Below are 21,888 nucleotides of genomic sequence, written 5' to 3'. Positions count from 1 at the left end.
TATGGCCTCATACGATTGCAAGTTAAATTAATTACACACGTGACACACATATGAAGGTATTTTTGTATCTGCATGGTTTCAATTCAATACAAACTACGCTGTGGACAAACGAGAATGCGCAAATGACCAGAAACAATTAAACGAATAGAATGCTGAATGCGCAAATGATATGATAAGAATCAATACATTATGGAAGAGAGATCCTTTGAAAGCATTTCAAACCGCGATTTCTCTTCGCAAGCTTTGGATGTTGGATGTCATAAGTAAATAAAAGGATCATGCGAGATAATAAGCTTATTTTAGCCATATATTCAATACTGTAAGCTCACATTATGTGCTAAAAGTCAAACCATTGGCGCATGATTTATACAGTAACGATAATGGTAGCCAGACATGTATTGCTGTTGGACAGCATACACTACTGGTACAATCGACACGACGATTTGACCCAACCTGTTCAGAATTATATCCTTATATGGATCTCTACCATTTTGGTATGGCTTTAAACTGCATAATAGTGTTAACATTTGATATCATAGGAATCGAAAATTACAGAATTAAACATGGCAATTAGATATTAGAAAACATTTATGGCTTTAAACAGGGTTATCCGCTGGAACAGATGTATTCCAGTAAAGCATAACTCTGGAAAGCATGGCGGACCACGCTAGTAATAATATGTCTACCAAATTTTAAAGTTAATTGAAGTCATATAATACATTAATGGACACACTTATACTTCGTTTCGCGATTCTTTCGTTAGAAAACAGTCTCACATAACCTCTTAATTCACTTAGTCATGTAAATGCTATCCTGATGCAAATGTACGTGAATAACATGAACAAAAAGTAACATAAATAGAAGAACAATAAGCCTGCGTCATTCAGCCAGCATTAATTACATTAGAATCAAAACATGGTAAAAAAATCCGATATTTATGCAAACGTCACAGAAATTGTTTTTTTGCATGGCTGGTTTTAACACTATATTCCCTTATCTCTTCATTTAAAGCATTCACATGAACCATTTCTTACGTTTTGATGTTGTGATTTAACAAAAAGATGAAAAGCTTAATCGCCGAAAAATAAATTGCAGTCGCTGGTATTTTCTAAAAGGTTGTGAAACATTTTCTGACTTAAATGCTGACGATAATTATCCAATATCATCGCCAAGCTGTAGGAACGGAACTTTCTTGCATTGACGATTAGACACAAAAACTGAAAGTGTCCGTTCAAAATGCGTGACTTTATATGAAACACATGGAATTGTGTTTAAGACGAACGAGACATTTATGTACTACGAAGAAACAGCTCTGTTCAAAAATATTTTGGCATTGAAGGAAACCTTGTGTGTCGTTTATAGTAAAGACCTTTTGTGCATAATACACAAACATAAACTCGTTCTTTTTATTTTATGTCATAAGTCAATTGAGTAGTTCACTATTGCCCTGTACATACACGTCATTGTGTTCTCGAAAGTCAATGGTAAAGACGGTTTTCAGTGTTGAACATTTCACATATAAAATGTATTTGTGCTTCTGAAATGTCACTCCTCCGGGAATTACTTCAAATGGTTTCACAACAGTTTACGCGACATCGGAATACATTTATACATTAAAAAAGAAAAATGAAGTAAATATGTGATTTATATCCTTGTTATTTCTTATTACTGAACCGTTGATATCAGAGAAAATCAAAGCGCGAGGCGCTGAAAGACTATCTGCGGGCAAATATGTGAGAGTTGCAAATTTTATTTGAACTATGGGAATGGGTGAATGGCACATAAATAAAAGTGAAAAATGTGCCGAGAGCACTTGTGCCCACACTCGGCGAGGAAACGAACATATCTATATCTTTATGGCGTCTTGTGTCATTTTGTTTTTGTAAATGTCACTTCAATCGCGTAATCCCCTAACCCCATGTATTTAGTGTAGTAAAAAAGAAAAGTTATCTTTGTTTTAATTTTGCAACGAAATGTTGCCTTCCAACGTAGCATATATGACGTAATTTATCACGTAGTATGCACACACTGTCTCAATCATCAACTATCTTTCTGTTTTTTTTCTTTATCGTTACGTCCCACTTGTCTTGATGTCATGATAATGTCATATGATCATCACGTCTTCAAAACATCATTGATGAAATACAGAAGGTCTTTAAAGATAAATTCATATCAATTAATTTGATGGGCCCAATTTCAGGGCTTAAATTTGAACGATCGTCACTTCCCCAGAACTGTTAAAATGTGGTTAGAGGAATTTGGTGGTCATCCCGGAAAACTTGACATGATTGAAAATGATTTGGGGCGTTTTAGGTTCATATTTTTTTCTCCAGCATTTGAAATAAACTTTCACTTCACAAGTTTATTCAAATCCTATTTTTTTGCATGGAATGCTACCAATACAGCACTGTTTTCCAGCGATTGGAAATAATTATTTAGTAAAACAAGATCAAACCGTTATGGTTGTGTTTGATAGGAAACAATGCGTACAATGTGTTACAACAGTACTGAATCAAAACTGTTTATTTGAGAGCTCAGCGTGTTTGTAAGTATCGTCGGCAGAGAAAATACAATGCCAGTAATAATACATTCTCTGATGACCATATCTAATATAACCTCGCGTTTTACCTTTAAGCAAAAGGCTGTTATGCATGGTGATATTCTCGTATAAATGCACATACGCATTCCAGTTGTGTGTGCTTGTTGTCGTTGTTTTTTAATAATGTGCAATATCAAAACTACAAAGACAAACAATCCTGTACCAATAATCCCCTTAAGAGCTGAAATATGTCCATATGAACTGATTTCCAATTCTGAATGACTTAATTGCTAGGCTCTACTCTGGCTTATAGAGCCATCTGCTTCTTCCAGAACATCCTTTTGGAGAATGAACTTGATACTAGACATAACGTATGGTTTCCTAACTTACATTCTAAAGAATTATAAAAGTATTGTTTCATTCAATAGATGGCTTGTATGAGTTGTGGCGTATAAATTAAGATTCTACTGAATAAAACACAACATGGATGGGTAAAATAGTCTTGTGATTAAATAGTACATTGCGACATAACTTCCATAGCTTTACCTACATACTGTTTGGAACTTGAAACAGGTGGCATAATACATGACCATTAATCTTCTTCATTGTTCCAATATATAGACTGTATTCAAGCGTACAAAAAACGTGTCATAAATTGCGATACTGGCGCTTAACAAACACTCCACTTAAATGCATAATTGATATGTATACGTAAAGCTAAATTGATGTAGTGCAATGCAATTGAATACAAAAATATATTGCTGTCAGCGGAGCTACTGTGACATTTCAATGATTTTTCACATTTTATATTAATTTCGATTTAAATAGTGTAGTATACAAGCATAGCAACGAACATAATGTTTGAAATTGTTTAGTTGTGGTACACCTAAGACTGTAAAGTCGCCCAGCTAGCTTTGTGTAAGATGGCCCCAAGGTAACGCAGGACGTTCTTAAATACCACTTTGGAAAATGCCTGTGTTTTTGTAATAATTTGTTTTAAAATGGTTTACATACAACTGCAATTACTTTTAAAGTAAATCCCATCACAGGTCATTTAACTGCAAACTACTTTATATCCAATGCAATTTTATTTAGTCCACATGCATAAAAATATATATATCTTCACGAAAATAATATATTTGGCTTAAAGCTATCAAATATATTTCTTGTATTATGAACCAATGAGTGTTAAAACTAATGCGTATCACTTTATTTTTAAATAATCATTGACTAAAACAAACAAGACCCTTTCAACGTACACATCATATGCATATGAATAACATGTTTACCACTTACTGTGAGGGTTAGCGTTAAGTAAATGAGAAACGACTCCTCACCTCTCTTCAGTTAAGCACGTTATGTTATCCGTGCGAGAATGGCAGAATACGACTTGATAATTGAAATACACAGTGAATGTTGAAGGTGACATACAGTAATATTTGCCCTAATTAGTACTCGCTAACAAGTGTGATAAGAGCTTCTCTTTTGTGTGTGCATACTTAACTATACATACTAGAATAGTAATACTAATAGTTATCATATTATTCGAGGGGAAATATACAGCTACTTTCAGTGTTAATTTTCTGGAATAATTATATGCTTGACGAGACGGACTTCCGGTTTGCAGACTGTAATAGGATATCTTCATGAACTGTATGCATTCGGTAATACATAGATTGCTGTAAATATACGGTAATTCTACCGAAAATTTGGATTCACGGGATTAATGATTTTATTTTTCCCAAAATGAAAAATCGCGGGAATCTTGCTGTTAATGATATGGTTTGTATCAGAACCCAGATACAACGCTGGATATTAAAACCTAACCATAATACTGTTTTAAGTATGAACAAGTTCACAACAAAAAAACCTTCTAACACCTGCTCGAAAAGTAGATGTCAACCATTAAACATAGTTTCAATCAAATTTCGCAAGTTTTTAGATCAGAAAAGCTATTTCACGAGCTAGTGGTTGTGTTGTATGGTTTGGTGATTTCTTGTGTGTTTTGATTTTGTGCTGAGTCAATATGGCCCCGTTCCAGCAAATACATTTAAACCTTTGTATCGGTTTTAAAAGTTTTAATTTAAGTTTTCTTTCTGTAAAATGAGTTAGCAAATAAATAAAAAACGATCTTTTTGAACATAGGATTCTATGATTGCAAATGTATGAACCGATATTCAAATTCATTTACAGTTCATATTAACATTATGACTCGCAAATCATTATTATTGATCCATTATATTTGATAAAATTAGTACAATAGGTAGTATATTTAATGCTAGTGTATGCAAATGCAGATTAGACACGTGTTTGGGTTACATTGTTATTTTAACTGTTAGTTTAAAAAGCATTTATTGTCAATAATGTCGCCTTTATGTAAGCTAATTCACTCAAGTATTCTCTGTAGGCTGCTTTGTATGTGCAATATATTTTATAATTTTATTCTTAGATATAAAATATTATTGTGCAGTTTCTCCTGAATTATAAAATTTACTGCTGTTTGCCAATAAACTATTTAAAAGAATAATTTTTAATTTAACACACTCAGTTTATCCTGAAATTTAAAAATGGCGAATGTGTTGTGTTTCAGTGATTTTTCTCTTGCTTAGTGTTTGTTTGGCCTTAAATAATTTGCCTTTAAACAAGGATCTTGGTACAAGGTTAGGCTACTGGGCTTGTCCTTGTAGTAACAACTGTTTGTTTTTAATCCCAATGTTGAAAGGTGTCTTTCTGTCAACAAAGCGGTTGTATGATAAGACCAAACCAGGGGTACGTACACTTCCTTATGCTCTTTTTAAAACAGACACCTGTACAACACGGTTTATTCCTAGATATGAAGATTGCATCCCAAGAGACTTCTTACCAATATCATTATTATTATTATTATTATTATTATTATTATTATTATTATTATTATTATTATTATTATTATTATCATTATTATTATTATTATTATTATTATTATTATTATTATTATTATTATTATTATTATTAATAATAATAATTATTATTATATCATAATTTAACTTATACAAAAGAAAAGAAACAGCGTGTACGTAGTATAAAAATGTATGTTCTGGTCCGCAGATAATAAAAAACTTATTGCACAGACTGTTAAAGAGTTGCAGGCAAACTGCAGGCTTATATAATGTTCTTAGTGCAACAAGATGAACACTTTTTGTATGAGCTATAATATATGTATACCATTATTGTAATAGTATGTTCACATTATCCACAAAAACAAGAGCTTGAAGGTCAATTTAAAATTTAAATTTAGTAAAATACATTTTCAAAACGATCCAGAATGAAAAGTTCAATGCAACAACGATTAACAGTCAAACCTTTTAGTGCTCGAACAAATACAAATGATTAAATGAGTAGTTCAGACAGTACACCAACTGCAACGACAATCTATGCTACGACTTGTAATAATTGTGATGTAGCTAATGCAAGGCACTGTTTGTTTCCCAACACCCAAACTGATTTTCCAGCAGAAAGATGAAGCTCGTACATGCTCGAAAATGTGATCTACAGACGGATCATGCGACACTTACAAATGACAGTAATTCAGTGGAGCGTAAAAAACATGCAGATGAAATCTTATTCATACAAAATTCAAATGCTGGCAAATCTAGTGGTAGTATGAGATAATTATATATCACAATACCAAATGAAAACCAAACGCTGCAAAACGAGTCAAGAATTATTCTTTATAATTCTATATCAGAGAAGAAACTCTTCAAATGTAAAATCATTATTATCCAATGCTTTTCCATAGCATTTGATTGGTCCCATCATTAGTCCGAATTGTGTGGGCTTCATTGTGGTGTTCGCTCTCATTCCCTGTAATTTGTCAGGCTTTTGAAACATTAGCGGATAATTGACAAACAAGCGCCTTTAATTGAAGTAACGTGGTTTCCAAATTAAGATTTACTAAACTTTTGAACACCTTTATAGCAAAGTCATCTCCTCCCTTCATCCCTCTTGCCGAATATTGTGTTGATTTAGTTGATTTAGTATTTACACGACTAAAGCAATGCACGTTAAAATGTTAAGACTAATAGTATGTTAAATTTTGTAAAATGGGATTTAAAATCCTTTAACTTTAGTTTTCTAGTGTATCATTGTTTTCACCAACGAGGAAACATATTGATTGAAAGGTTGATGAGGATGAAATTACTTGGTTCAACGTTAATCATGTAAACGTGAAATATTTGAAGATGTGTTTGGCTGCTGTGGTTTTTCCTGTAGAATTCATTGATATTTTATAGTTTCCGAAACATGTCACATATTTATATGACATATTTGCGTTTGTTGTGAACGCATTATGCATGGAGATTAACAATGAACATGGAACTTGCTATTTAATGCCTGCAAAGCCAAAAATGAGGTCTGCAGCTGCCGATATTATATTATTTGTTCGGTTTACGAGCAATTGAAATGACAGAGGAAGACCTGTTTACTTGCAAAATGAATAAAAAAAGCAACAAAAGCACATTCAGTGTCTGGTTGGCTTTATAGCCAAGGCGAAGCAAACTGAAAGAGATATATTTTCCACTAGACCACTTTTACCCGCGTCGCACAACACAAATTTGCTAGTTGCAACTTCATAAACATTATATAGACGTATAGGGTCCGCCTCTTACGAGACATATATAAAAGGCGATGTTTCCAACAGAACTGGTATGTTCTAGGTTGACTGCATTCAGGGCAAAATGCTATGGCTTCAGATAGTCTACAGACAAAAAGAATGTTGCAGGCAAACAGTTGGAAAGCATAACTACCTCTACCACAGGCAAACAGCTTTCAGTAAAGTCAAAGTGTAAGAGAAGCATGACTTTTTCAAATACATGGAAAAGAGCTTTTAAAGTGCATGAAGTGTAGGGAGAAGCATAGATAGCCCCACCACATGCTTCAAGAATGTTTTTAGTGACAGAGGAACATAACTATCTAAACCACATGGGAAAGTAACAACATACCAATATTGGGTTTCTAGCTCAACTATACTTCAAAATTGTTCAAAATTGTCCTGAAATACAACAGATAAAAATTCTTAATAACATACACAAATCACAAATTATGACATCCTGTTAAAACTATATAAATGAATATGTTTCACTAGGGTTTGAGACTTACAACAGTTATCATATGTAAAATCAAATTCAATGCAAAAACAGTTCCTAGCAGTACAGCAATTGACTTATAAATATTATGCTCTCTCTTTATGTCCATTGACCTCAAATCACGCACGGTCTAGAGAAAACCTCTCCTTTATAATTTCTCGCATACAGGTCATGTGTATCGGTTCACGTCAGCAGTCTTGAAAACAAATTCAAACCCCCATGGAATATCAATAACTCAAATTTACGCAACAAAATATTTTGATTTATTGTATAACTTAATTACAATTTAAATTAAGAAAAACATCAAAAAAGAGCGAAATGAAATCACCTGTTATTTTATATTTATAAACCATTTTTTTTAAATAACAATGTATTTATAATCAACCTTTTCAATGTACGGTGCGTCATAGGTCATGGAAGCAGAAAACAACACGCACAAGCGATCCTAGACAAGCTGATATATTGTCATTGATGAAAGGTATGATAGATAAAAAGATGACAGAGACGCAACAAGATATACAATACGCAATAAATCCAAAATAAATACTGTTAAACCGTTTGTTAATTAATGTTTGGGTTGCTTCTATGGAATGCTGGATTTTACTCTCAGTCAAAGTTCATCTAAAATATTTTCCAGCAGTTTTTAAACTGACTCTCCTGAAATGTATCTTCTTGACTCCAATTGTTCCAGGCCAATAGTCTCAAGTTCCTCAGAGCAGAAGAAATTCATAGGCAGCAGATACAACATCAATGGCTGGAGGCGCAAGCTTTATCTCCAACTGGTAATTATATGCGTTCGAACAAACCAGCACATCAGTTTTCTCAGATTGCTCCCGTATTTGGGCGAAGCCAGCAAGTGTCCCCGGTTTGCAAGAGGCTTAAAACAATCTGACAGGCTTGTATTGATCGCTGCTTAAGGCGAATGGGGAGAAGCGCTTGAAGACATACTAGATATTATGTTTTGTGTTGCAGAAGCTGTAATACTATCGATAGATGAGCATCGTTGGTGAAAGCGGAACCGACACTTAAACCGGTCCTCGGTCTGAGTTGTATTGGCTGGGATGGACTTGCAGGAATGTACAGGATTCCTTAGAAGACATGGAGAGCTCGGTTGAGAAGGAATTAATCATTTGCTCTTAAGAAACAATTGGATGATGACATTGCTACGTGTGGCAACGATAAAAAAGGACATGTGCAATTAAAAGGACTAATACAAGACCAAACGGTGAGATTGATGTTAGTAAAATATATTTATCTTTTTAATTTTTAATTTAAAAATAAAGACGACTTTTTTAGAAAAATCATTTTAAGACTTCAAATCTATGAACGTCAGGACAATATTTTTTAATTCATTCATACTACATTAAGTATGACGTTTGTATATGTTGGTGTATAATTCGTTTTGCTTGTGGTTGATACATATGCCTCGGTACTAACAGATTTTTTTTCAAAAATGCCATTTTTGTCGCATATTTTTCTTCTGCGCTTTAAAACCTGAAAAATAAATGATGTAATAAGTGTATCGTGTGGAATGACTTAACTGAATCTCAATTCAAAGCCCTTTTATTCCGTTTAATTAAATTTGTGCCTTTTCCGTTCAATCAAAGACCATGATGGTACATTTAAGGTAGGACAACCCTAATGGGCACCATTTCAAACTATGATCAGATTGATAATTTCTTAATGTGTATCATTTCCTGAATTCAAAAACAAAATTTAAAAGAAATTTACCGAATAATAACAATTTTATTCAAATTTGAAATACCCTACCCCCATTTCAGAATTGTCGATAAAACGACATCACCCTAGAGACAAGATCAATCTTTTTTTCATTTATTTTTTCAACATTTTGGTAATAATTTGGTATCAGAGTAACAAGAAATATATTTGCTTTCAGATATAGTACATTATTGATGACATCACCAACAAATATAATCATACTGTACTGAAATAGCCATATGGTATTTCAATTCTAACATACTGTTTTGGCCGCGTAAAATTGGAACATCGATGTTTAAAAGCAAAAATAACAAGTTCTAGAAATACTCATGACCTGTTCTTTATAAATAATTATCTTTAATCTTTTGGCAACATTCTGCAAAAAAAATCAAAATGTTTTACCGTCTCATTTAAAAAACAAAGTTTGTAATTCCCAACCCCATACTTCATCCATGCCTGCAAGTTATGAAATTTTCACAGAAGCTAATATGTATGTGTAAAAATGTATTTAATTACTTTTAAATGAAAATGCAAAATAAACTTTTGTACAAAAAATACTAACTAATAAAAAAAATAAGAAAAAAATATTAAACAATTATTTGTGCCTCTGGCTGGATTCGAATCCTATATTTTGAACTCCCTTGAATTCCCAAAAGATTTGTAGTCCTGTGCTTTTCAACATAAGCTAAAGCATTAAAATTGAAGAGTTTCAACTGGAGGTTTTCATTATGGGTGTGTTACCTTAAAAGACGCTGCGGTATAAAGCGATGCATCAAAGGCTTTTAAAGTACAGATCAACCAAGTGATTACCAGAAATAAAGAGACAGACATTAAATCAATTGTCGTCTGTAGACTTCCTATGATTTATCTTGTCTTTATGTTCTTATGTATGAGTCACATATCAAGTCTGAGAAAACACTTGTATAAGCTTCCTTCCCTATACTGTTGGTTTCGAAAACAGCGACTGGACTCGCTTTTTCTATGCGCTTGTTTGGCTTATTTCATTGCTCTGGCGTATTTCCATGATATATGTGAAAATTGAACTATTATTTCCTAAACATTGCCAATTTGGTTAACATTGGGATATTTATCTACACTACCTTATTGACTAAATTGTTTGTATATTATAGATATGTACAACTACAATTACAAAACTAATATAAAATGCCGTACACATTTTTCATTTTTTGAACCAGTTTTTTTATAAAATCGATGCCTATAAATCGATTGCAATCGAACCTTTACGCTTATGTCAAAACTACTTACCATTTATGCCCAAACAAGATGATATCAAATGCAATTATTTGAATTCCCTATTGAAAAAGACTTCACAAATTTCAGGGAAGCCAGCCATACATGTCTTTTTCGTCTAGTCAATGATTAATGGATTTCCATCCAAATCTAAATCCGTTATCGTATAAAAATTCCACTAAAGTCTGTTTAATTATTTAAACAATGGTTCTTATGAAGGATACCGAGTTTAATTTGAAAGAAAGGTGCAGAAAACACAGGGTTACATGTCAGAATAAATGTACTCTTCTGCCGGAGCAGGGAGCGGTCAGTAAATGAACACCAAATCAGTACAGATTGTATTAAACCTGTGGCTTTCTTTAAATCTCCGACAGAAGGAAATTGTTCTTATTGACATCACAAAAAAGTCAGTGCATAATTTGAATAACAAAATATTTATGAATATGTATGTTATGCAAAGCAAGTTTTTATGGAAATCGAGGACATTTAAAACCCGTAATAGAAGAAATAAGTCATTTAGCCCGGTATGAAGTCTCACTTTTTCCGGCGTTATATTTTTTCTATCATTACATTCTTTTTTTATTCATTTAGGAGATTACATCCAATCTGGACACCCAATGTCACGAAGTAAAAAGAAATCAATATTTAAGGGAGATGGAGTCTATTTTTTAAAGGGACTGTACACCAGATTGGCACCAAAAAAAGTTTTTTTCTGTAACAAATCTCAGGACATCTATCTAATAGAATGTGTTACGCTTTGATATTATAATTGTAAAAAAAAGTACCAAAATGTAAAAATAAAATATGTTCGAACTCGTGTCGCCAAATTTGCAGTCCAGCAACGTATCCACTGAGCCACGACGGCTTACTCTAATTGGGTGATATAATTAAGCTACACCTACCTCGGTAATATCACGTGATAACACCGACTAGCCAATCACGCATAAAGAATGAATTCTACCTGGTAGACATACCCAGTATTCTTTTTTAATGGAAAAATACGAAATAACTGCTAAACTTAAATAAATTGTAAACTATGTGGTACTTCAGTTAGTAAGTTTCAATGCATTGTACACATCGATGCCAAGTTTATGTCAGTTTTCGACAATTTTCTTTTTATTTCGCTATTTTATCATATCATACCATTTAAGGTAAATGTCATCCTTGCAATAATTTAACGTATGGATAACTAATAGGTAGTTCCTTATGATGCTGGTGCAGAAAAACACGTTCTGGGGATGTGTACTTTGCAAGACAAAATTTCCTACACCTTCAACAACCGTTTCGAGTTTCCTTGCCTTAGTTTTTTTTACATTCCCTTGTTTTAATTACTAAATACATTTCCAATATATTTCCTACATAAAAGGTGGAATATTTTAGGCATCTAATACTGATGGGAACGTCAAGAATAAAAATAAACGATTTTTCTTACATGGACATTTAATTATCTTTTAAGGTAGAAAAGAAATGAGGCATCCTCGGAACGTTCTAAATTCAAATTGAAAACAGTTAGCTCAAGGGCTGCTAGCGAATTGTTTTGTCATCTTACATTAAATATACTGAAGAAAATACTTGAACTACAAAAGTATTATTTAATCGCTGTTCTTGGCTTATTTAATCATTTTTGAGACGTATTTATTTCGTGTCTAAGACAAACTATTAAAAAGGGAAAAGGAAAAGCATACCCTCGTCCAGAACATATTGACAATGTATATACCTGGTAACACTAACACTATTATTCAGGGGCACTTTTGTTATGACCCCACACAATGAAAATCCCCTCAGCATTTAAAACATACATTTCATATTTTCTAAAACATTTGAAACTGTGTTTCAGGTATATACCTCAAAATGGTGCAGTTATTTTACTACGAGACACGAGGGAAATGTTGCAAGAAGTTTTTGAACCATGAAGGAGTCCCGACAAAGGTTCATTTGTTCCCATACGAAGGTTTTTATTTTAGTTTTACCTATACAATCAGAACGTATCAGAACCTGGTTTAGTTCATTTCTCTGTGTCTGTTTATCGTACTTCTATGTTTCGCTTACCATTTTCATATAAGTATCCTAACATCACGGATATTGTTCCAAAGTTAAAATATCGATTCGGAAAATTCTTTGGTTTAACATTATTTCAATAAGTTACTTAACTTACTTACGTCTTAAAATAGCATGATCCGACACATGCTATTGAATAAACTATTGCAAATGAAATTCCAAATAGTTCAATTATTTTGAAGGTACAGTATTGAAATAGTGTGTTTCTTTTTTTTGTTACACCCTTTGTTTTATTCCAATGTCTTAAATAAACGATGGAAACAACAACGAAATACATAAATATTTATTCAAATACACATACATAAGAGTTTTCATATATTTAAAGAAACATTTCTTAGTTTTGTTGTGGACTCACAGATAGTTATAACCGAAACGTATCGTTTGTTTTAAGTACATGTATGATAGCCCATTGTTTAGTTGTAAAATAACGTTACAACGATTTTGAACTCGCTACAGTCGATTGTTTGCTTTATTACACTGAACATTGACACTTATTTCAATAAACAGTGAACGACATTATGTGACGTTGTTTGTCCCTCGTCAAAATGTATGGAGCTTTATTGAAAAACAGTCAATATTTGTATGAAAAACTACAGAAACAAGCTCAGTAGCCGAAACAAAAATTAAAACCTTAGAGAGAAATTTAAGCCAAACCGGACGGCTTTGACTGTCATTGGGAGATCCGGTGCAGGTTATGATCTGCTGTTTTTTCATGAGAGCATAACTCAATGGACCAAGCAAATCATCGCATTATGTATTTATTATTATAATTGGAATACTATATTTCAAAATAATAAAACCGTAGGCAACGATTATATCTTTCTTATAAATGTAATATGCACTTAGCAATCGAATCGCTCTTGCGATACTAATGTACGTGCAGAAAACAAATAATATTCCAAAAATGAAGTTGCAGTACTAGGAAAATCATCCATCAAGCATGCGTTAAGTTCATTGTAAATAATTAATGGCCAAAACATTCGATCTTTATGGAGTCGTTGCACGCGAATATGCTGTCGTAGAAATTAGAATTGTGATAACTGACCTCGCAAGGCTTGGTTAAACGTCGCATGTGTCTTTTTTTCCAATTAAAAAATATGCCTATTCTAAATCTCGAATATGCACGCATGATACTGATGCTATACCATACGATATTAGGTAAAGTTACTGAATAAGGTTTAAAATGATTACTTGTTTCCTTTAACGACACGTTCCATGGTATTTTGTATCATATAATACTTGTTTGTAGTTTAATAAAGTGGTTTTTGAGCGATATCCTACCCAGAAATGTATAGCAGTTATGAGATTCTAGCGCTTAATGTAATAACAAGAAAAAAATATTGTATTTGCACAGAAAGTGTGTCTGATATTATTTTCAAAAAATGAACAAATGGTGTGATTGAGGCATTTACACATTTATTGAGTTATTTAAGATGTTCCATTTGTTATCAGGGAAATTTTTCCGATCATAGTTGTTCATATCTCTATTATCTTTCAATGTAACAAAGTTCAATTAATATGAACTCGAGATGTATTTAAGGATTCCAAAGGTCCGCTCTTTCAACAGTTTCGTTCGCTTTTAACAACACCCATTTAGAAACCACTCACATTATTTCATCATGTATAGCTAAGAACAATCACTCAAGCGGTTCAGGCCATTATATGACAATGAATTGTGATTGAATATTCATGTATCTTAAGTTAAACTCTACCTTGGAAATTATTTTAATTCCAATGCTTATCTACATTTGTTTTATTTACGCGTAATCAGCAGTCTTTTCGTGAGGGGCGTCCCACTGTAGCGCCGAAATGAAATATAAAAGGGTGTTGTTTAAAACATTAATAAAAATATCAATCGAAACCAAAAATAAGCATAAAGGAAAAAGATGATCAAATATTTCTTTGGCAATTAAAAGATAGTATTTAATTTTAAAGATCAAGAAATACTATATAGCAAATTCGTAAAATAACATGATCGACACTCGCGAATATTGTTTCATCTATTGTTTCATCTATGACACACGTGAAATGAAAAGAAAATACACTGAATTCAATTAATATCCTCAATATATCAAACATCAACTGCATCTGCAATACCACTTAAAGCAGCAGAGCGCGGCACTAATTGCCAAAAATAGTATCCACAATGACGGTCCAACATATTTATCGAAACCCATTGAAGTTCAATATGGTGGTATATTCAACGGTTAATTTAAGTAACCGACAGTTTTTAATGCCACTCTTAGTCATGCCAAAACAAACCAATGATATCATAAAAAAAACAAAAACAAATCAAGTATTCTCTAAACGCACCCGAATCATGATATTTTCTTTATAACCATACAAGAAGATGTTCTTATCATTCTTTCTTACACATCTGTTCCCTATATATAAATGTTTATAAATGGTCTAAAGTCTGGGAGTGTATACGTACTATTCAAAGACAAAATTGCATTTTTTTAAAACCTTCCAAGGGAGCTTTTTTCTATGGCTTGTTGATGGCAGAATATTCCGCATGTCGCTTTTTGCTAGCTGGAGCATAACTGATATGAACAAGAACACATAAATTCTTTCTAGGAATTACTGAACATTGAAGTGTTTAAGAAAAACAGCCATAAATAGTCTGCGCTTTGAATGATGATAGTTGACATTACTTAGGATTCATTTTAATTATTTGAGCAGTTGTCTGTAATCGTTTGACTTTTGATATTACTTACACGGTAAAACGGTATATTGTATATGTTATTGGAATATTTTCATACATTGCCAGGACCTCAAAAACATCTCGCATTAACAATATGAACAAAGGTCAACGACAAACCGCGCCAATAAGTACTGGTTGTTTCATACCGGTTTATGAGCTGATGTTGTTTTGTACTACTATATTGTTATTCATTGGAAATTGTTAAAAAGCTTCAAGCGTTATGAAAGGGCATGGCTGAAGATTGGTAAACTCGTTGAATAAAAGCTTACATCAAGTTATCAAAAAATGTCATTTCTACACATCTTGCATCAGATTATCCAAATACTGTCATTTCTTTACATCTTGAATGACGATAACTTGACTTGGTTCTACGCTACGTAAATGTCAAATATCCTATCCAAATTCAGTTCGAGACACCATTGATTGCTCGACTCACGTATGTTTAACTTTTGTTACTTAATGTAAATTTCTAGAAACTTTGCTTAATGTTAGATTTTTATTGTATGAATCTATAAGAATGCTTGTTCAGTTTTGATAATTGGTTACCCATTTATTATTGTTTGGTTGCCAAATTAGATTGCGTTTATCGTATTATCAAAACTACCATCTACGTGAGGGTTGTCTGTATATATGGTTAACAAAGCACAGATAGAACACGGTATACATTATAAGGCCAAACAACTTAACAGATAATGTGCTGGACAAGATATATTGAAGACCTTTAATACATATGTATATGAAAACTACAGAAAAAAATCTAGCTGTACAGTTTTCGAATGTTTAAACATATTTCAACAGTTTCAATAACACGTAATAGAAAAAAATCACAAACACAAACCAGAAACACTGCGATACGTTTATTTGACGGGCATATGTAACTCAAACATTGCAATAATAGCTCACAGTAACACTCACCAAGTCAAAAAAAACGTGTGTACGATGGGATTAAATCTTTACTATGACGTGTGCATCTTACGTTGAAACGGTGCTAATAATATCTATATGAGGTTTTCAAATATCACAATGTCACCCTTTTGAAAACTGATTCTGACCATGTGCCCTTTATATTTACCAAAAATCACATTACTGTCTGGTTTTGCATTGCATACATATAAACGACCTTAAAATTATATAGGCAGTTAAATATTGATTAAAGAAATCACGAGAAACGTTGCTTATAAAATTCTTATTCTCTTGTACCCAATGAGAGTTTCGTTTGGAGAGCGTTGATAGCAGTTAATATTAAAGTTATATTCTTAAATGATCACACCATGCTAAACTTTAAGGAACCAAAGCACTTGATCCTTTTAAGGAAAATCTGAAATATTTCAGTTTGAAAATACATTGTTTTATCGTGAGGTGGTGGGGTTTTGTCTTTTTCAGGATGGGCACAACCAGCAATGACGTCATATTGGCTGCTGAAAACTTATTGGTGGAGTAAATCACGTGTTAAAATCACAGAAGTAACTGGATCGCAAACGCATGAAGTAAAGGGGAAAATTCGGTGCATCAAAAATGGTTCTATTGTAATTTCCGGTAAAATCAAAGACAAAACAAACAGCGACTACAGAATGTATCTCACATCGAATGTTGATAGTGCTGATTTCCAACTTGGTTATTGTGTTACAGGAACACTTGAAAGGGGACGGAAGAAGTCAGAAAAGGGACTAAGTCTGACACATTATGCCATGATTAAACGAAGAGGGTACTAATATTGTAATTACAATACTGTGGGATCGTGTCGGTGGTGTTTGCTTTAATGCTTAATGGTATAATTGTTAAATTTGAATGTTCAATACCTTATTTGATAAAATTTAATGTTAAACGGAATATATATACATTGATGTTTAACATATTTTATTATGTTTATTATTTTGTTTATGTTTATACTGTTTGTTATCAGTAGTGTGCGTTGACACTGCCCTACATTGAGATTGCTTTCATTTAGCTGTGAATTATTGTTGGGTTTGTTTTCGATACATATACTTTATGTTTGTGTGACCATCTACGGATGACATAAATGGCTGAATATCTTTTTTTAAACATTGCTGTTTATACATTGGTTTATTTTGCTTTTACGGTTTGATTTGTAAATATATGTGGGTTAATAAGTGTTTTTCTATTTGCTGAAATGCGGTAAAATGCGATACAAAATATAGCAATGAAAATCAGACAAGGAAACAACTTTTTTTGTTATTGCCCTTTGAAGTTTATTTGTTGGATCAAAGTCTTTCATTGTACGTTCAAATATATTCATGAAAAATGTTTGTATCTAAAGAAATGTTCAAGAAAAGATGAATAAATACTTGCTTACAGTCTGTTTTATTTTGAATAAAATACAATAAATTGTTATTATACATTTTTATAAAACAAAAAAAGTATACTTAAGGTTATGACAGCTGATGAAATCTGAATTAAATTGCTTTCTTAAACAAACTGGCGAACTAACTTTCAATGGAATTGATCCATTTCAACCCCTAAAAGCCAAGCATAGCTTCTCTGCATTTTACTTCGAGTAAGACCCTTACAAATTGCTGTTATAAAATAACATATTTTCTAAACACCATTAGATATAAACCATCGACATAGCTATTACTTTATAAGTACTAGACAAGGAACAATGTTCAGTCCATTAATTAGTATCGGTCATTAATTGCGACCCGTGTTACACATATATTACTAGCAGAACATAATATGGTGATCACTAGCTTGGCATTGGTATCTTCAACGTTATCTATATAAATTAATTATTTTGTTTTAGCATTAGCATTTACCAAACGCAAACTAAATAATCGGATACTCACACACGATAGTTACATTTCAATGCACAAAATGTATTAGATTCGATCGATTTTAGATTTTCTTCGTTGAATATTAACAATGCATTAAAATATAACTATTATGTTTCGATAAACGCATCTGCAAATAAGGTTGACGTTTGAATGGGTAACTTCTGGTTTAAAAGCGGAGTCATTTCAGTATACAACTATACACATGATTAAAAAAACAAGGAGTTTAACTGATTCAAATATGTAATCCACATTGATAATTTAAAACCGGGGTTTCCGTGACAGTGCAGTATCTACTGTTTTTCGTTCAGAGGTTTAGAAAATTGATCATGCAAAAAGACCATTTCAACAATGAGTAAAAACTAAAATTGGATGAACGGTCTGTATCATGAAACACTGGAAATGTTGTTAGCGTGCAGGATCCTATCTTAAATCTATAGAAAATAGCCTAATATTCCTCATAATTAATTAAGTAGTTAAATTGATTTTCCAATGCAACTGCACGTGCAGAAAATGAACAAAACGATGTATGAAATTGCAACGGAAGAGAAACAGTCAAGCAACATGAGTGAAGTCCATTATACATAATTAAAGCGCCACAAACATCGAGTGTTTTGCAAACGTAACACATATATACGCAGAAATTACGATCGGGGTCATTAATTTTGCATGGATAGTTTCAAGCGGTAATGTGTCTTGCACAACGAATAGTCATTTTCGGGGAATATGGCCGTGCCCATTCAACCCTTTTAAGATGAGTCAGGTAGTAATGTGTTAAAAAAAATTATGATTATATATAGGTTATGAAAAATAAATTATGCATATGATAGAGAGCAATATAATTCTGTAACTGCAAATATAAATACAAAACTATAAAAAACATCTTAGGAAAGCGCCGTTTTAAAGGGACTATTGGACGCCCACTTAAATGGTATGCATCATTACGTGAGTATACTCTACACGCGTTTTGATGAAATGTTCAAAAATGCGTTTCCAACGTCAATTTTTTGCAGCAGTGGTATAATATTGTTTAAAATATGTCCTAGGAACAAAACATGATGAAACAGGACCTAAGTCATAAAACGATTTCAATGATTATAGGAAGCATGTATTTTCCGATTATCTTTTTGTAGCCAGGAACCTCGAACAATCCACACTAGATCTAACGGAGAAGGCAAATGCAGTCATTACCCTCACTGAAATTTATAATCACGGAATCGTTTGGTCTCCCCATAAAGAGAAATTAGGTTTACAGTTATGAGTGTGTGTTTTTTCTCTATAATTTTATGACATTCTTTGGCACAAAAATCATAATACAAAAACTAAAAATAATGCAAATATAGCACCAGCTATTTAGACTTAAATATTAAGATCTGAGTCTTTCTTTACTTGTTATCACGTGGTTTATTCTAAATGTGTAGACTGTTATGTCTTGATATTTCACTTTAATCCCTCTTGCTGTGCATTTTTATTGTTTTCTTTAATGAACAAAAGTTTAATCTGTATTCCCAAAGGATTCATATTATTCAGGAATTATGTTACATGAATTTTGTATTTTGCAGGATTTCAAGTCAATCTAATCAATCTAGTACAAACTACGTGCTTGACAATTCAAACACAAAGGAAAATACACAAGTCAAACAAATGCGTGCATAATATAAAACGATATGATAATCAGAGATGATTCTTAAACTAGTGACATTCACATCAAAACAATGTATGGCAAGTTATTTAACATATTAAAATAAAGTATGCAATATTGTCAACGATTTAGACATAGGTTCTCCTCGTATTGTATCGTTTTATGAATCAATTAAACTATATTGGTCAAATACCGGAAGTAAGAACATGACATTATGACTGCATCCTCTAGAAAGAGGATTTCGAAAATTGGTGTAAAAAAGGAAAGCAAAATCGGCCTGCGTCAATCAGCCTGACTCAAACCCATTAAAAATGTTAATGGTTATAACATTTTATCTTTATGCAAACGTGACACTTACATAAAAAATATGTTGTTGCAGGAATTAAGATCGGGATCATCAACTTTGCATTGTTGGTAACAACACTTACATTTCGAGGGGTTAACACGAAAAGGTTCGATGTGATATTGAACAAGGAGAAGTTAAACATATATCGCTTTCGCTCATAGATTTGTTTCGTCCTCATGATATTTGATCTTAAGGAAGCATATTCATTATTTCTCAGGTTTGTATGAATACACGATCTGCTTAATCGTCGATTATTCACGTCAGATTGTTTAGTTTATTGCGCTGAACGTAAGTAAATCGATTGCTTGTTTTGCCTATTTTTGTTGTTAAAATATTGTTAGACGTAAATTGCAGACGATGCCTACATGACCCTCCGTCGAGCGTCACATCTTGCTTTACACAAACAACACGTTAGCATGCATGTGATTCCATTTTATAGCATTGCCATCAAAGGATAATATATTGAACTAATAGCTTGTTTTTGGCATGTAAATGAAGACATATAGTTGCATTTTGCAGGGTATTAAAAACATTTTCACCAAGGTCGACATTTGTTAGCAGTATCGATTCGTTAACCCTTCAATATTTACTAGAACAGTCCATTGAAAAGCATGGCTTGTGATAAACACGGAATCTTGCTAACGTAGACTCTGCCATTTAAAATTCACGGGAGAACACTAGATTTGCTTTAAAAGAAATACGTTCAACTTCAACTTGGACAAAAACACAAAGTGTGGTCGATTTAGGCAAGACATATTGTTCAAATTTATAATCTCAAGTTATAAATTTACTACTCTGTAGTTATCTTTTGTCTTGTCCTTGAATTAGGTTGACCTAACCTTAGCGCCAAGAGTAAATGGTAAAGTACCTTTGCCGTGTTGCAATATGCGTAAATGGGGTGTTATGTGTGTATTCTTTCTCAAACGTTACTTTAAACATAGTTCACAATAGTGTACGGGACCAATGAACACATTAAATTATGGCATTTAACATACAAAATAGAACCAAATGCAGTAATTGAGTTATTATCTCCGCTGTAATTAATATTCAGTTCATCGTAGATATTCGAGAAAATAGGAAAATAATTTGCAATTATGATTATATTCAGCCAAAAATATTGCTGCCGTCGGCAACTTTTTTATGATTCATTTTGCTTTTCACAAAGCTAGGAAGCGACATTTAAGGTAAATGTAATTTCTCATAAACTTACGATACTCATTTGTAGTATACCAATTTGTATTTCATTTTTGGCATCTTCTTCTATTGCATCTTCGATGTCTTAATCTATTTTTCAAGCATTGTTTCGCGTATAACTATGCTATTTTTAAAAAATGCTTTTGTAGCAACCATTATCACGTGGTCTGCTGATATGATGACCTTCTTTTCACCATATATCTTCTTTAATGGCATTGCTTTTGGGGCGTTGTAATTTGGTTAATCAGCAAAGCCGCTTGGACTGTTCCAACAAAAGAATCGTTAATTTCTGAAACATTGCTAGTGCTGCATTATATTTCAAGTGAAATGAATTAGACGCAAACAATATTGATGAAGGAGTTTTTTGTATCTGCAGGCAAGACGTTTTATAGAAACAACGTATTGAACAAACACGTGCAAGGTGCAACTGATCATCAATCGTGTTTTTCTGCTTGAGCTACTGCTTAGAACGTTAAAACAAAACGTAACGAGACCATAGAAATAAGAACAGAGATTATCAACC

At 32.7% G+C, this 21,888-nt stretch overlaps 1 protein-coding gene across 2 annotated transcripts; it reads left to right on the top strand.

The window, feature by feature from the left end:
• Positions 1–8,724: 8,724 nt before the first annotated feature.
• On the top strand, positions 8,725–17,616 carry LOC128243621 (uncharacterized). 2 transcript variants are annotated; one of them, XM_052961501.1, is made up of 3 exons: positions 8,725–8,887; positions 12,470–12,583; positions 16,778–17,616. In XM_052961501.1, exons 2-3 carry the CDS (start codon positions 12,484–12,486, stop codon positions 17,104–17,106), a joined length of 429 nt encoding a protein of 142 aa, XP_052817461.1. In that variant the 5' UTR covers positions 8,725–8,887; positions 12,470–12,483; the 3' UTR covers positions 17,107–17,616. The 2 variants fall into 2 exon arrangements, with proteins under 2 accessions (XP_052817461.1, XP_052817469.1); XM_052961509.1 differs by having other exon boundaries at positions 8,886–8,898.
• Positions 17,617–21,888: the final 4,272 nt, after the last annotated feature.

This window comes from Mya arenaria, chromosome 2 (assembly GCF_026914265.1).
Source record: "Mya arenaria isolate MELC-2E11 chromosome 2, ASM2691426v1".
In the NCBI taxonomy this organism is placed as follows: domain Eukaryota; kingdom Metazoa; phylum Mollusca; class Bivalvia; order Myida; family Myidae; genus Mya; species Mya arenaria.
Note: the sequence above shows the minus strand (reverse complement) of the source record. Positions and strands in the feature narration are given on the sequence as shown.

Excerpts from the sequence above, each read along its gene's own strand:
- LOC128243621 (XM_052961501.1), top strand. The coding sequence starts at position 12,484 with ATGGTGCAGTTATTTTACTACGAGACACGAGGGAAATGTTGCAAGAAG. Across the intron at positions 12,584-16,777 it reads TCATTTGTTCCCATACGAAG|GATGGGCACAACCAGCAATG; the intron begins GTTTTTATTTTA and ends TGTCTTTTTCAG.